At 44.1% G+C, this 16874-nt stretch overlaps 1 protein-coding gene across 1 annotated transcript; it reads right to left on the bottom strand.

Annotated features, from left to right (window-relative positions):
• LOC144063964 (brevican core protein-like) lies at positions 1–16844 on the bottom strand. The gene is made up of 16 exons (XM_077586047.1): positions 16712–16844; positions 15547–15625; positions 14696–15031; positions 13769–13943; positions 13568–13695; positions 11816–12112; positions 8346–8837; positions 7338–7504; positions 5709–6555; positions 5128–5241; positions 4915–5028; positions 2299–2457; positions 2145–2227; positions 1171–1315; positions 900–1082; positions 1–462 (listed from the first exon to the last, which is right to left on the bottom strand). The coding sequence occupies exons 2-16, from the start codon at positions 15617–15619 to the stop codon at positions 332–334; spliced, it is 3444 nt and encodes a 1147-aa protein (XP_077442173.1). The 5' UTR covers positions 15620–15625; positions 16712–16844; the 3' UTR covers positions 1–331.
• Positions 16845–16874: the final 30 nt, after the last annotated feature.

The raw sequence follows: 16874 nt of genomic DNA, 5'->3' as shown, positions 1-16874 counted from the left end.
TCCACATCATCATAACTTTATTAAAAGATTTCCAGCCGTCGCTTTGCTGAGCAAAGCGCGTGACGTTAACGTTTTGCATTCAAAAATGATTCATCATTCACATGTCACAGTAGAATAAGTTAAATTCTTATGGCTTCATATCATAAAACAATTTAAGACAACTTTTCAAATGAAATGTACACAGGCGGACAAGTGACAACTGTGGCAACGCCTGATTGGTCGGAAGAGGCCCTTCCCGCGCCCCTGTGCGTTCTGGGAGTATTCCGCTCGAGCTGGACAACATCCCAGAATGCACTGGGGCGAGCCTCGCAAAGTAGGCGTGCGTGAAAAGTCATTGTCCCAAAGCCGGCGGAAGGTTCCGGGAGCTCGGCTGGCCGCCGTAGTTCTGCCTCTGGTCGCCCTGGCGATTGGTCGCGCGATGGATGTGGTGGTGGTGGGTGACGGGCACGTGATAGGTCGCCGCTGAGAAGAAGTACAACACAGTGTGACCTCTGTTGCTACGGCAACGAGAATGCAGGATATTTGTTTTGTAGAACATTTGGACGTGGCTATCCTTGCCTAATAACTATATATATATATATATATATATACACACACATATATACACACATATATATATATATATATACATACATACAAGTGAGTTGCTTAATTTAAATCTTGGGTGAAATTGGGGGGATGTACACTTGATTTCAGATTAATATATTAATATAATTAATATATTATTAACTGATAATACGATATTTTATATTTGAGTAAATGTGATGTAGAATTTGTTTTTAAAAAACAAAATACATGTAAATCCTTACGCTTCCCAGCGGGGGGCGCCACATCCACACGCACCTCAACCTCATCTTGAGGCAGGAAAAGCCACAAGAAGGCGTCAGGGAGGTACTCACGGCTGAGGCAGGTGACTTTGGGGGCGTCCCATCGGCCGTCGGGGCGGCAGCGGACGGTGGGGGCGCGCCTCTGGATGAAGCCCGGCTTGCAGTGGTAGCGCGTCAGGGCGTTGACCTCGTAGCGGGAGCGCGGGGCGCCGAACACGCGGGCGTCCTTCACGGCGGGCGGCGGCCCGCACCACACTGGAGGGGAAGTGGGGAGGGGGGTGGGAGTGAAAGCGTGAGGTGGGGGGGGGGCAGCGGTCGCCGCGGAAAGGCGGAGACGTCGCACCTGTGCCCTTCTTGCAGGTGAAGCTGAGGTGGTAGTTGCACGGGACGTCGTTCCACTGGCCGCCGTCGTGCCAGATGAGGACCACGCAGTCCTCGCCGGACTCGAAGAAACTGTCGGGCTGGTTGGCGCGCCAGTGCTCGAATTGCTGCGCACGCACAGTTCAACGTCATCGTCATCGTCCTCGCTCAGCTGCTCCTAATATTTTGAGGTCTTCTATTTTTCAGGTAATGCTTTTTTTTTTTTTCCATTACATATTTTATTTGCAGTAACACTTATTTTTTTTATTTTAGGCAAGCTGCTTTTATTTGCAGTGAGGTGTTAATTTTTATTTGACGTTAGGCCTTTTATGACAAGTAATGTATTTGTTATTTTAAGTAAAGCATTTTGACTTTAGACATTCAATACATTTATTTGAGGTAAGGCCTTTTCATTAAAACAGCATTTTTAATTATAGTGCAAATTATTTGCAATAAGGTATTTTTATTAGCAGTAAAAACATTTTTTATTTTATTTTAAGTGAGGCTTAATGTGACTTGCGGCAAAGCAATTTTATGTGTGGTAGGGAATTTTTTTAAACAAGGCATTACTAATTAGAAGGCATTTAAAAAAATATATGGTGCTTGTCCTTGAAATACAAAAATTAGATTAAGTATTTTAATAGCTATTAAGTGTTTTTCTTAGAAGTAAAGTTTTTTTTCTTTGTATTTCTAGAATGTTTAATATGTGGGGTGAAAATTTCCCCCCAAATTGCACAATTTTAGGTCAGCTGGAATCCTTCAGAAATTACTTGTGGAAGGTGTTATTATTATCATTATTATGATTTAACCTGATAGAAAGCGCACAATGTTTGCTGTGACATCCTGCAGTACATCGAGCAAACATCAGGTGTGAGAAATCGATGACATCACTTTTTTTTTTTTTCCCCCCCTGGAGATGACATCACTGATGACGTCATCGTTTGCGACAAAACTCACCGTGGGATTGCCGTCGGTCCAACGGAAGTCTCCCTCGAACATCTTGTCGCTGAGACCGACCCACTGGTAGTCGCTGGCCACGCCTGCGCACACCGACTTCAAGTCGCGGGATTGGACTGGAAAAGGTTCTCGCGGCGGCGCGGGCGCGACTCACGGTTGACGAAGATTTGCTCCTCCGGCGACAGGATGCTGGCCAGGTGAGCGCCGCGGAGGCGGCACTCTCGCTCGGCGGCGTCCCACGTGCGACGTTGCCGGAAATGTTTGTAGCAGTGAGACTGGAACTTGTGCCAGCCGGAGCCGCACGACGCCGCGTCTGCGGGGGGGGGGGTTTGGGGGGGGGTGGGGGACAGGACGCAATCAGGAAGCGCGCAGAAACAAGCGCGCGGCCCCGAGCGAGCGCTCTCAACGCCACCCTAGCGAGCGCACTCTCAGCTGACGGCAACCATTTTGTGTTCATGTCCACTTTTACAGCCAACATTTATTACATTTGACGCCACTCCTTGAATAAATGTGACAACAAAGATTATAGTGCAATATTTCTTGATATATTATAACAATCGTTTTTACTAGGGGTGTCAAAATGAGTGCTTTAATTTGGACTTCATTTAAAGTTCCTTTAATGCAACTCATTTTCTTAGAGTGTACTTAATGATTGCCCTTTACTTGGAACCCACGTCAAAATTTAGCAGTAATAAATGCAATAATCACGCATATATTTGTGGAGACTGGGGTCAAGTTGTATTTCACAATTTGTGCAGAATTTCACAACTTTATGTTAAAGATTAGGGCAAGGCAAGTTTATTTGTTTAGCACATTTCACACACAAGGCAACAATTAGGTAGTTCTTAACATGAAAAGAAAATTGCGCCGAGCTGTCTCCAATGTCTCACAAATGCAATTATGCCATCTAGTGGCAGAAAAATGACCCCAACACAAATCAATCACTCTTTTTTTTTTTTTTTTACAGTACAGTACATCTTTTTGATTTTAACTAAATTTTATGAATTATTATGAAATTACTATATTAATGACTAAAAGATGCAGCCGTATTTCTATTAGTTTAACATTTTTTTTCCACTTTTATGTTAACTCTTTGACTGCCAGACGTTTTCAGATGGGATGCCGTGGGTGCCAGCCGATTTAAGCATTTTGACTGATCTTTTGACTGATCTTTCAAGGTCCACAGAAAATTAGGTGTTTGGACTATGGAAACACACATACAAGATTGGACTCTCATCTTTCATCAGAAAAAAAAGTTTGTTTCTACCTTATTCCGTTTTTGAGTAATCAACAATAGAAAATGGTTAGTTTCACCTCTGTTTTGAAACAAACGTCTTTTAACGTCTTTGGCACTCCTCCTTAGGATTTTACTAAACGTTATTTAACGTTTTTGGCAGTCAAAGAGTTAACAAGAGTATGAAAACCAAAAAATAATAAATAGAAATTGTAATTAAGCAATTAATTAAGATAGACAGGGATGTGATTTGACCAAAGTGAAATTATCTGAAAATTTTGCCGGGGGTCTGGGGGCCGCTGGCACCCAGCTAGGTCCAGGGCAGTGCCCAGTGGGGGAAGGGGGGGGGGGGGGGGAGCATGAACAAATAATTATATCATGACCAAATGAAAAGTAACTCATATTAGAGCATACCACAAATGTCTTTGTTATAGCAGAAGATGTTATCTGTCGGAGTCATGTGCATACACAATCAACTACTAAAAAAACAAACAAACAAAAAAAATAATAAAAAAATAAAAAAAAACGTTTTTTTTTGGGGGGGGGGGATAAAAAAAGCGGAATTCCGCGAATTAGCGGAAAAATCACATCCCTGGATGTTATCTGTCGGAGTCATGTGCATACACAATGAACTACTAAAAAAAAATAAAAATAAAAATAAAAATCGATTTTTTTTTGGGGGGGGGATAAAAAAAGCGGAATTCCGCGAATTAGCGGAAAAATCACATCCCTGGATAGAACATTTTAATCGCCTGATACCCCTAATTTTGACTTTTTATTCACTTTCATCGTGGGCGGTGGCTAACTGTTTAGCACGTCCGCCTCCCAGTGCACAGGATGCGTGTTCGAGTCCGGGCTTGGGCCTTCCTGGGTGGAGTTTGCACCTTCCCATCGCGCTTTCGTGGGTTTTCTCCGACATTCCAAAGACATGCATGGCAGGTTCATTGAACATTCCAAATTGTCCATAAGTGTGATTGTGAAATAAAAGTTGATGCTTTTATTGAACGGAGGCACTAAAATAGGAGTGAACGAGGAACGCACGTTTTTATCCGAAAGCGCCGCTCTAAAATCGTGCGCATGTGATGAAGAAGCTTTAGATGATGAATAAACCAGATGTGCACGTTTTCATTGAGAGGGAGGCACGCAAATAATGAGGTGAAATAATTGTCCTCGATATATTGAGATTGCTGTTTGCATGAAGTTGCGGGGCTTTCGATCTTTGGAGTTCACACGGAGGCAAACGTGAGCCCCGAGAGGACGCCGACAAGAATGGAGGCGGGAGCCATCTTACGAGGACGACGCCCCGCCGCAGCTGAGGAGCAAAAGCCCCCGAGACCCCGAGACCCTCGCGCTAACCGCGCAACCGCCTTCTGCGGGAGATTTGTATATTTGGAGACATTTGTAGTTTTACAGCCCTCTTCTCGATTGTCACCATCTCTCTTGCTGGCCTCATGTGCCGCCATGCTAACGCTAATGCTAACGCTAATGCTAACGCTAATGCTAACGCTAATGCTAACGCAGGATGCTCATGCTGACCTTGTTCACACAGCGCCCCGGTGTAGCTGGGCAGGCACAAGCAGGAGAAGCCGTTGACGGCGTCCAGGCAGGTGGCGCCGTTGAGGCACGGGTTGGACTGGCACTCGTCCACGTCTGCGAGACAAAAACAAAAAACAAGCAAACGCCTTATTATGATTATTCCTACTCCTATTCTTCTCCTGATCGTTATTATGCTGATCATCCAAGACTCACCTGTCTGGCAACGCCCCCTGGTGAACCCGGGCGCGCACGCACACACCCTCTCGGAGCCTCTCTGGAAGCAGGAGCCGCCATTTTGACACGCGTCCGCGGAGCACGGCTGGACGTCTGCGCTCGGGTGACATCATCGTTGCAACATGACGTCATCGCATAACATCGGCACCGAGGGACGGCGGCGAGGCTACAAAATATTTGAACCAATCTTCCTGATGGTACATGTACCACATTTTGAATCGCCAGACGTGACGTTATTGGAAGGGAGGCGCTAAAATAATTCCAACGCGAGGAAGAAAGGTGGACATGATTTTTGGGGTCGTTTTTATTAGGAGAAGAGCCTTAAAATAAGGGCGCTTTTTACTGTATGGTGGCTATAATCATGCTTTTATTGGGAGGGAGGCACTAAAATAATGGCATGCATCTAAAAAAGATGAGTGGACATGATAACTTTTTATTGGGAGGGAGGCACTTAAATTGAGTTGGGCCTCAATGGAGCGTACGTCTTCAGTGCACGAAAAGCAGATGTCGTGCTTGATTTTATTGGGGGGGCGGCACTGAAATAATGTTGCGTGGCGTACCTGCGACATTGACGACGTTGGCCTCCAGCGGGTTGGGCTGCTCCTCGGGCCAGGGCGGCCGCGACTCCACCGGCTGGGCAGCCATCTTGCTGTCGTAGTTCAGGAAGTCCTCCGGCGGGGTCGGGGTGGCGGGGGGGTCAGGGGTCAGCAGCCGCCGGTGCGAGCGGGGAGTGGCGGTGAAAAGTTTTTGTCGGAGGTTGGCGGGGTGAGGGAGCTGAGGGTCCGGCTGAACGTGTTCCGTTTCAACTGTGACGGCAGGCGGGGGGCGTGCGGATGTTTTTTCCGTCACATGCTCTCCAAGGTCCGGTGCTGTATAAGCTAAGCTAGTAGGTAAAATCTCTCCAGCGATGAGAGCGTCCCCGTCTCCTGACATCTGCTCCGCACCGGACCCTACTGGGGTGACTGCTGTGGATGCCGGCGTGGCACCGGGCTTTTCCTCCATTTGGTCGTCTTGGCCGGACGTGGACCCCTCCTCATCCTCCGTGTGGACCCCGGCGTCCCGTGTCACGGTTTCCTGGACGAACGAGGAACTCTCGGCGGTGCCGACGAGCGACGCGCCAGGGGTGCCGGCAAGGCCGTCGTCTGCGGAGCCCTCCGAGGTGGCGTCCCATAATGAGGCGGAGGGGTTGTCGATCCCTATCGGTGACGTTAGAGTTGGGAAGTAAGAAAGGAGGTCAAGATGGCGGCCGTCCGTCACGGGACCCCACGTGGGCTCCTCAGTGGGGCCCTCAAAGGCGGAGGAGTCAAGCAGCGTCACGCTTGCCTCTTCATCCGCCACCCGAATGGGGGCGGCGGTCTCAAACTGGTCCCCTCGCGCCTCCTCCGGCAACCCCGTATCCAACGTCACCTGATTGGACGAGACGCAGGAAATCATGACTTCAAAATGCTTTTTTTCATTTAAAACTATGCAAGTAATTAACTGATTAGAAAAAGAGGAGGATGTGAGCGTGTGCAGTGGCTAAAATTATTTTGGAGATGTCCTCATAACATTAAATGTGTAAAAAAAAAAAACATAACAGGTATTCTTCAAATTTTTGGGGCAAAAATGTTTTGATAAAAAAAGGCTTTTTAATTAAGCGATTAATCGTGATGAATCGAAATTCTAAAATGTGATTAATCTGATTTTAAAAAATTCATCGTTTGTCAGATCTAATTTTTCAGTTTTCAAACTCATCAACATGAAAGTGGTACTGTAAAAAAAAACAAAAAAAACAAGTGTGATATTGATTTGTGTTGAGGACATTTTTCTGCCACTAGATGGCATAATTGCATTTGTAAGACATTGGTGACAACTCAGTACATTTACTACCTAATCTTTAGCATTAAGTCACTTCTGTAAATTTTTTAAAATTGTAAAATACAACTTGACCCACTCTCTACAAATATTTGCATTATTATGAAATTTATTACTGCAAAATTTTGATGTGGACGTGTTTGCTGCGTTGCAACTGGAAATCGCCCAGTGCAGGGTTTACAAGTAAAGCGCAGTCCTTAATCTTGCGTTAATTTTTCTTTTTTGTGAAGTTAAAGTCATTTTAAATGAACTCAAAATGAATTTACTCATTTTGACACGCCTACTTTTGCTTGTGGGGACGATCAAGAATTTCAAAACATCGGCGCCATTCCTACTTTGTGTTTCCCGTCGACGAAGCTGACGGTCGGCAGCGGCGCTTCCGCAGCATCGTCGTCTCTGCTGCCATGGACGAGCTCGCCGATGGACTGCGAGAGGTCGGTGATTTCAGGGAAGCCGACAGCGCCGCCAACAGGTGAGTTGAGGAGCTGCAGGATGTGGTCAACTGAAGGAAAAGCAGGAAAGCGGAAAATAAGAGTTGCCGGTGGTGTTCATGGATGGCGAAAGTTGTAGTTTGTTGACTGTGTGGCATGGACTAAAATATAAATCTCAGATCTTTTTTCTTTATTAAATCCAGACTTCCGATTTTAAATTGAGTTTTCCAACTTTGTTTATAGGAAAGCCAATAATAATGACAAAATAATTCTGACAAATAAAAATAAAATAAAAAACTGTTAGTAAGTTGTACATGAAACATAATAACATCAAATATAGGAGGTGGCAAATCCAGGTCCAGGAAGTAAAAAGCCTGCCACAGTTTGGCTTTAGCCCCTAGTGCTAGCTAGCTAGCTCCTTAGCAGGTAAACGAGCATCGTGGGAGCTAGCTAAGGAGCTAGCTCCCTAGCAGGTAAACGAGCATCGTGGGAGCTAGCTAAGGAGCTAGCTGACTAGCAGGTACACGAGCACCATGGGTGCTAACTAGCTAGCTCCCTAGCAGGTAAACGAGCATCGTGGGAGCTAGCTAAGGAGCTAGCTGACTAGCAGGTACACGAGCACCATGAGTGCTAGCTAGCTAGCGCCCTAGCAGGTACACGAGCACCATGGGAGCTAGCTTACTAGCACCTGAGTTTTAAGCCAAACTGTGGCAGGATTTTTACTTTCTGGACCTGGATTTGGCACCTCTGTCAAATACGCATAGAGTCCCTCAGGATTCTCTTCTTGGACCAGGTTCTTTTAGCTACAGTGCTGAATGGGTTAGTTTAACCACTGTAAAATACAACTTAAGTGGTAAAAAAAAAAAAAAAAGTCTGATTAATCGATAAAATCAATAAGTCGCCCAGCAATACCTGATTGATTTTTGTCCTGCACATTGACGATGATGACGTGGAAGGGTGGCTTGGCCGTGGACCCGCCCTCGCCGGGGAGTGCCACCGATTGGTCCACGTTGAAGCTCAGAGGTGGAGCTTCCTCTTTGAAGACCAACGCCGTTTTATGCGTGACGCTCCAGTCCGGGAAAAGCGGCGCTGGAGTGACGCCTTCTGCATCCGGGTCGGCGCCGCTGGGAGCGCCGTCGCTGCTGCCCGACTCGCCGCCACCAGACCCACCCTGGGTGACGTGGAGGGGCGACGACATGGCGGGAAAGAGCGAATCCAGCTGTGTCAGCTTGTTCTCTGTGATGACATCATCATCGTGCGACGGCGGTTGAGTGACGGGATTAGTTCGAAGGTCAGATGTCACCGGGTGGGATGTTGGTGAAGCGTGCTGGGCGCTGGTGCCGCTGGGTTCCGGTGCCAGCCCGGTGCTCGTTGGACTCGTCAGTGTCGCTTCTGGAAGCTTGGCTAAGGAAGAGGAAGAGAGAAATACAACTTCAAAATGAAGTAGTTGCAGATTTTTTTTTTTTAAATCAATTCAGCGTTATTAGCTGAAAAACTTCATGTTGAAAATAAACACAACTCAATTGCACCATGGGTGCTAGCTAGCTAACTAGCTCCCTAGCAGGTAAACGAGCACCATGGGAGCTAGCTAGCTAGCTGACTAGCAGGTAAACGAGCACCATGGGTGCTAGCTAGATAGCTAGCTAGCTAGCTCCCTAGCAGGTACACAAGCACCATGGGTGCTAGCTAGCTCGCTAGTTTTTTTTTATTATAAATTCTGCATTATTAGCTGAAAAACTTCATGATGAAAATAAACACAACTAAATTACAAAAACAATAAGTTGGAGAAAGGCGTTTAAAAGCTGTAAAGTTGTCCAGAACCAGAACCTCCAATGACATCAGTTAACGTCAAGTGGAGTGTTTATGTTCCTGAAGCGTTAGCTCACATTCACCTTAAGAGTGATGATGAATGATAGCAAAGATGGCTGCCAGCAGGCTGAGCGCATGTTTTTGCTGGAAGCAATAACGTCATGTCGGGTCCCGTAAGAGTCAATGCTGGCTATTGTTGGCCTTCGCGCACGACTCATATCAAATTGGGGAAAAAAAAAAAAAAGATTAGCGTTGCTATCTGAGTAATGCTAACGTCACAGTGCTGCAGCTTGCAGTTGGTCTGTAAAAGGACAAAAATGGAAATGATATCCGCCTTTAACAAATAAAATGTATGAAAAAAATGAAGTGCAAATGCAAGAGAAATATACGAGAGAGAGAGAGCGCGATATCTGTATGTAAAGCAGTTTAAACGAATCGAATAATCTATATTGAATGGATTTTCATTTTTGAGTCTGATCAATTCATAAAACCATGAATCGATTATTTTATCTTTTTTTCTCACAAATTCATAAGAAAATAAAATTTTCAAGGCCAATGTTTTTTTGCATCTTCGGGCTTCAATAGTTAAGTCACGATTAATCACAAATTTTATATTTGTTCTAAATGTACAATATTTTTTTCTTCTAAGTTTTCATACTCTTGTTAACAAAAGCGGAAAAATATGTTAAACTAGTAGAAATAGTTCAAATGAATTGTTGACGTCTATAGCCGTCGATGGCAGTGAATGAGTTAAATTGAATCAAGTTCAACTACAATACAGTGAAGATGGTTTAAATCAAATCGATTGAAGTTGAGTTAACCTAGAAAAAAAAACAAAAAAGTAGCTAGCAACCCCAAAAATTGCTGATGAATTACATCATCATTTAATATTTAAGTAAAGGTCAAAGGTGGCCGTGATGAGTGATTCCAGAGTTGTGTCATGTGATCCTTTTGGACTTGTGACCTGCTGTGCGGCGACGGTACCGAAAGCGCTTCAAGGTCTGCCCTTGGGCTGACCGAGGGCGTCGCTATCAGACCCGCCCAGCTATGATGTCATGACTTTGGCAGGCCAAATCTCCTCTCATGTCGCCTCGCAATCACGACCACAACCAGAAGCAGAACCAGAGCCGGTCCATGGGGGAGCCGGTTCTGAACGTGAGCGGCGACTGCTTGCAATTAGACTTGCGACGTCACTCACGACTTTGAGAGCTGGTCAGTGGCGGAACGCCAGAACGCCGGTTCCGTTGTGCTCTGCGCGTTTCTGGTCCAGCTGCGAGCCATTAGGGACACGTTGTGTTTGTCTTAGCGTCGGGGTTTTCCCCTCCCAAACGCACAAACACAACTAACCTTTCTGCTCTCGGGTTGTTCTTGATACTTCCAAAGTGCACGCAGACACGACAGGCATGACGTCGTGTTGCCTTGTTACGCAAACGTGTCGCATTTACGACTCATGACACACAAAGCATGGAAGCGATTGCTGACACGAGACGCTTCCAATTTTCTCACGCTCAAGAAAGCTTTTACAAATGAAGCTGCAACTTTTCATGCACAAAGATTAGGGACAGACCAATTATCGGCGCCGATATTGGCATCTGCCTTTTTTTTTTTTTTTACCAATGTGAAGGCCAGTTAGTGTTGCCAACTACCAAATATTTTTAGAATTGATTATTCAATTGATTAATCGCATAATCTGACACATTTTTATTTTGCATTAAAGTGTATTCCAAAAGCACCCCAGCCCCCCCCCCCCCCCCCCAGCCACCCCCCCAAGCCCCCCCCCCCACCCCAGTTTATGAACCAGCGATTGTTGTTTATTTTGTATTTCGTATTCGTATAGTGATTAAAAAATTGATGTTGTACTTGCCAACCTTTGCGAAAGTGATTCAGTTACCAGGCCGGTCATTGTTTCCCAAAGTAAAGCCAGATGTTTGAAAATGTCTTCTTTGGATTAAACACAGAAGATCATCAGTCTTCTTCCGTGAAGGACTACAGAAATCAGTGAATAAGATGCTGAAATCAGAGCATTTGGACAATTTTAAATTAAAAAAGGGCTCCAAACAATTACTCGATTATTGAAATAGTTGTGGATTAATCAATTAATTTTGACAGCCGCTGAAAGCTGCAATCTCACTCCACGGTTTGCATACAGTGAATTTTCTCAGGGTTCGTAAAATATTGCAAAGATGTTCACAGTTAGTTATTCAGCAGTGTGACTTATGTTTGAAAACTTTCCGCGCCCAAGAAAAACGTTTGCATTATTGTCTGCGCAATGAGTCATAAGTGGGATGATTGTCACGTTGCTGCTATGTGCCTCCCCAAACCCATTAGGGCAGCACTAGACTATGTAACCCAATAAAAGGCGGAGATTGGGCAGAATGTGCTTCAGAACGGGTAGGAGACTGTAATCTGGGCACATCTCGGTTTCATTCTCCTGGCGAGCAAAAAAATCTATGCTTCCTGGTCTGTTGTTTATTAAATGTTGTAGGTTGACCGGACCTGAAATTAAGTAAAAGACACACAAAGCCAAATTGTTGTCCCCAACTCTGAAGTATTGAAGAAAGTGAAATGTTGACCTTTGAAGCAGTACGCGCCGTGCCTGTCGTGCGGGTGCGGGTACCCCGTCTGGTTGTCGTACTTGTAGAGCGTGCGGACCCCCAGCTGGCCGCCCCCGCACTGCGGCCAGGGGACGTTGATGGGGTAGCGGACGCTGCCGTCCGCCAGCCAGCCGTAGTCGCATCGGTTCAGCCCCGCCGCCCAAGCGGCGTACAGTTGCCCGGGCGACGCCAGCACCGCGTCGTGCTTCCTGCACTCGGCCGCCGCCTCCTGCAGGGTTAGCTTGTCGCTGATGGACGGCGGGTAGAAGACCTCCCCTGAACGCAACAGATCAGTCACAGGTATCAAACATTACACATTCTAATTTGAACATTCCGTTTTGTATTCTTATTATTTATCAGTCATACTTGAACGATAGTGACAGTGAACTTCCACTTTCGTGCTTTTTCTGTAAGATGACGCCAAAGTTGGCTGATAGGAAAGTAGCAATTGGTGTCAAGGAAGTATGTTGATGTCATACGTCTCCACTGTTCTCGGGTCTTTCTATGCCTAAATTTTGGAATGACTTGGATACGTCGTTGAAAAATGTATCCTCTTGTATTGTTTCTAAACAATTATTGAAGCTATATTTACTTTTATCCTGACTATAATTATTTTTCATCTCCCTCTTTGTCCATTTATAATGAAATCTTAAATCCATTTTTACTGTATGCACCTCTTATTTCTGTTATTTCTTTTCTTAATTAAATGTATTTTGTTCTCTTGTTTTGATAGATTTTATTGTCTATCTAGAATCTTTTTTTTTTGACCCTTTGAGTATGAGGTGGAATCTTGTAGAAGCCATTTCGGCTCCATTCCCTCCAAGCACTGTTTTTAAATGATGCGTAGAAGAAAAATAAAATGATTAGGAAAAAAAGGGATGGCCCTTTCTTTAAAACATTATTTCAAATTGTCAGTGCAGAAAATGCATAAACATGAATTGTTTATATATGCTTTCATGGAGGAAATTAATAATTTATTATCAAAAAAGTTTTTAATTAACTCATTGACTCCCAGCCATTTTCACTGAAGCAATCCTCTTTGCTCCAGGCTGTTTTACTGGATTTTGGCTGATTTGGCAAGGCCCACACAATATTGTGCTCTATTGCTATAAAAACATGGAAGCTACCAAAAGAAAGATTAGAGTCTCTTCTTTCATCAGGAAAAAAAAAAATTACATTTCTATCCGTTTCCCTTTTGCAACAATTAGCATTAGAATATAGCTAAGTTTCATTCATTATTCACAAATCTGTTTAGAATTGTGGGTAAATGAGCTTTCTTCAACATGGCCCTGGTTGATCTTTTTTGCTCTGCTGCCACCTGCTGGCCGTTTGTGTGATGACTACTCAAACGTTCTCTGCAGTTGAGAGGCTGCATCAAAGTCTTCTGGATGCTCTTAAAACATTTCAATATATATATATATATATATATATATATAGGAGTGTGTCTTTTTCTTACTGTAAACTGCAGCTGGACGGAGTCCAGGAAAAAGTTCCCCACGGGGAAAATAAAAGTATATCGTATCTACTTCATATTTCGTCATCTTGATTGAACAGTGTTGAAAATATTCTTAGCCTGATAGCATTACTTTCCGAATAGACTATTGTAGATATCGTGACAGTAAATTAAAAATGACAATCATGTTATTAGGGATGCAAAGATATTTAGTGTGATGTACGCAAGTTATCTCTCAAAATCCGCTGACATGTTTCAAATGTATTTGGGTGCATTACCGTCTAGTTTGTCAACGTAGCAAAAGACGTCGTATTTCTCGGTGGCTAATCGGACGCCGTACGTCCTCACACCGGGTCGACTCTCCAGGTTGCCTTGGCAACCCGGACGAGGTTGCGTTATTGGATATCTGAAAAGAAAATACACGCGTTCATGATGGTACGTTTACACGGACAATTTGCCAGCACGCTATCAGCGACCACCTGACGGTGCGGTCGGCGAGCCAGCCGGCGTCACAGTGGTCCAGGCCGCCGTGGTAGGCGGCCGTCAGCTGCTCCGGCGTGGCGATGGCGGCGTCCACCGAGAGACACGCCTCCACGGCGGCCGGGAAGTCCAGGGAGTAGCGGCTGGTGTTGGCCCGATAGTGGAACACCGCACCTGACGGACGCCGCACAACGACACACCTTAACGTGAGGGGTGTGCACACTTTTGTGCTCAAGGGATACATTTGATTTTTAGAAAACAGACGCACTGAAGAATGAATCAAATTCAAATCGACATCAGAATGTTCTTTTAGAAACACAGGGGGCTGAAATTTTGGTCGGTTGGTAAGTAAGGCTGAGTAAAAAAAAACAAAAAACAACAATTCAATCTAAAAAAAAATTTATTAATTTTTTTTTAATTTCATTCTTAAAAAAAAAAAAGGATCTACACAAAATAAATGACAGCAAGCAGTCAAGACGCTTTCAATGTAACAATTCAACAAAAATAATTCAACAGCATGATCTTGTGCTAAATATATTTTTCCAGTGCTTTTATACATAAAAAAAAGAAGAAAAAAGACTGATATGATTTAGTTTTATAATCCAAATTGTTCCACAAACTGACACCCTGAATTGAAATTAAATGTTAGAAGAGACTTGATTAAGTGATATTATTCAAACAAAGAAGAATCGTCGGCAACAGTGGGTATGAAAAGCAGGAGTGCAGTCTGGAATGTATTTTTCTATTTATTTATGCCCATATATACATCATTTGCTGGTTTTATTTCTTTTTTTACATCTATTTTCATTTTCACTTTTATTTATTCCGGCATTTTTGGTCCAAATAACCCGCACGAGAGTAAAAGTGTTGACAAGACTAAGTGGCTAAAACCATTTATTTCCCCGGTGGAGGTCGCACAGACTCACCTTTGACACTGAGGGTGACGCTGCTGCGTCTGTCCTCCATCCCTCGCGTGACCTCGCACCAGTAGCGTCCGGCGTCGCTGGCCCGCAGCCCGACGACGGCCAGGGCGGCGTCGGCGGGCAAAGACACGCGTCTCATGAAGTCCCGCCCCACCTTGACGGCGCCGCCCTGGGACACCAGAACCACCTTCTCCGCACCGGCCTCCTCGCGAGTCCACTTGACCCTCAGCTGCTCGTCCTCGCCGGCCGGAGACGGGGCCGTGGGGATTTTGCAGGGGAGCAGGGCCGTGCCCGCCAGCAAGCCCGACACGCGCCGGTTGTCCTCCATTTTGTCGCTCGCTGAAATGGCAACATGCAATTCTGTTGCTTTTTTCTTGTGTTTTAAAATATTTGTCAGTTCCTGCTTTTTAATCACAAGTATTGCATTCACTTAGACTGTTTTTGAGAGATCAGTTTTTGGTGTATTTGTTTTTTATTTTCAGTTTTTCTGAATATTGTATTCTGCTTTACTGCATTTTTTTCTGTCATTAAAAAAAAAATTGAAAAAAGGGGGAAAATTTTTTTCGGAAAAACAGAAAAAAAAAAAAGAAATCTGAAAAACGGGAGAAATATTCAGAAAAACAGGACTTACTGGCTCTCAAAGGAATTAATGTGTATAGCCTACTGTATTGTTGTTTGCTCTCTCATCTCTGAGGGGAAAACAGTTTTAAAAAATATTCAGAAAAACTGAAAATAAAAACAAAAATGACACAACAACAAAAAAAGCTCCCCGAAAAAAATGGCCTTTTCCCCCCCAAGTGAATGCAATTTGCTTCCCTATGAAAGCTGTCCATTGAGATGAAAACGAAAGTCACCTGTTTGCGGCCGAGCAGGAAACACGCACAGCAGAGGCAGCAGGACGACCAGAACTGAACCGCGCACAAACATTTCCACCTGCCCGGAAAGGAAAAAAAAAAACACAAACATTTTTGCTTGCAACAAGATCTCTTTGTTTTGGCGCCATCTAAGGGTCAAAGAGCTACATTGAAGTGAGTGGAGGGGCTTCATTTAGTCAGGCCATAGCTTTGTCTAATGTAAACAAAAAAAAACTGCTGTGTGTGTTGCCATCTTGTGGCATCTATAAGAATGTCGGTGTCACAAGACCTTATGCGGGTGACGGAGGAGTGCTGTACTCAGGACAGTTGGCAACATTTTTTTAAACCTGTACATTATTTATGACTTAACAATTAATTATGAATTAATAAGAATGATTGTTATTATTATTATAATGTAAAAGGCAAGTATATATGGTATATTATTTATTACGAATAATAAGTCTAATTTAATACCAATGAGCCTAATAGTATATATACTATGTCTAGAAAAAATTACAAATTGTAAAAAAAAAAATATATATATATATATATATATATATAAAAGTTTTAACTTCTTCCTACTCCTTTTTGAACATGTATGTCTAACTTACTACCAAAGACTTGGTTTGCTTCAATTACTTTTTATTACCATTATTATAATTGTTTTTTGCTGTTTACAAGTTTTGACTTCACAATTTTTATTTTCATTTTTATTTTTTTAAATGCGGGTTTGAAATAAAAATTCAAATCAATCAAATCAAGTTGTCAGAAGGTGAGAGAGAACCCGAGTGGGACGCTTGACTTTTGTCTACAAAATATGAATGTAATTCATGTAGCGATGCGGCCATCTGGCGCTTTCTATGTTTTCTCGGGCCGCCTGATTCGTTTGGTTCTGCTGGGGCGCCAAATGCACCTTTAGGGAGTCGCTGCATGCGGGCTGGAAAAGTTCATCCAGCCAAAAACAACACATGAAGCAAAGCAGGAAAAAAAAGAAAAGAAGAAAAAAAAAAAGATCCTGTTTAAATATTCACATTTGTTAGGGTTCAATTAAAAAACCATGTTGTGAAGTTGGAGAGGAGGTCCAAAGGAGCCTGGTTGAGGTTGCCTCCAGAGAGAGAGGAAAGAAAAAAAAAAAAAGAAGCAGAACGGGCCAAAGTGGACTCACCTAGAGGAGGTTGTCCGGTCCGCGATGTTGTCGTGAGCGAGGACGCTGATCAAGTCTTGGTCCTCTCAGAGGTGCAGCGACGCCTAATGAACTTGAAGAAGACAAGTGAGAAACAGGAGGAGGCGGGTGGGGGGGGGGGGGGGGGGGCAATGCACGCACCGCC

The sequence above is a fragment of the Vanacampus margaritifer genome, chromosome 14 (assembly GCF_051991255.1).
Source record: "Vanacampus margaritifer isolate UIUO_Vmar chromosome 14, RoL_Vmar_1.0, whole genome shotgun sequence".
Lineage (NCBI taxonomy): Eukaryota > Metazoa > Chordata > Actinopteri > Syngnathiformes > Syngnathidae > Vanacampus > Vanacampus margaritifer.
The sequence above is the reverse complement of the archived record's forward strand: the minus strand, read 5'-3'. Positions and strand labels throughout refer to the sequence as shown.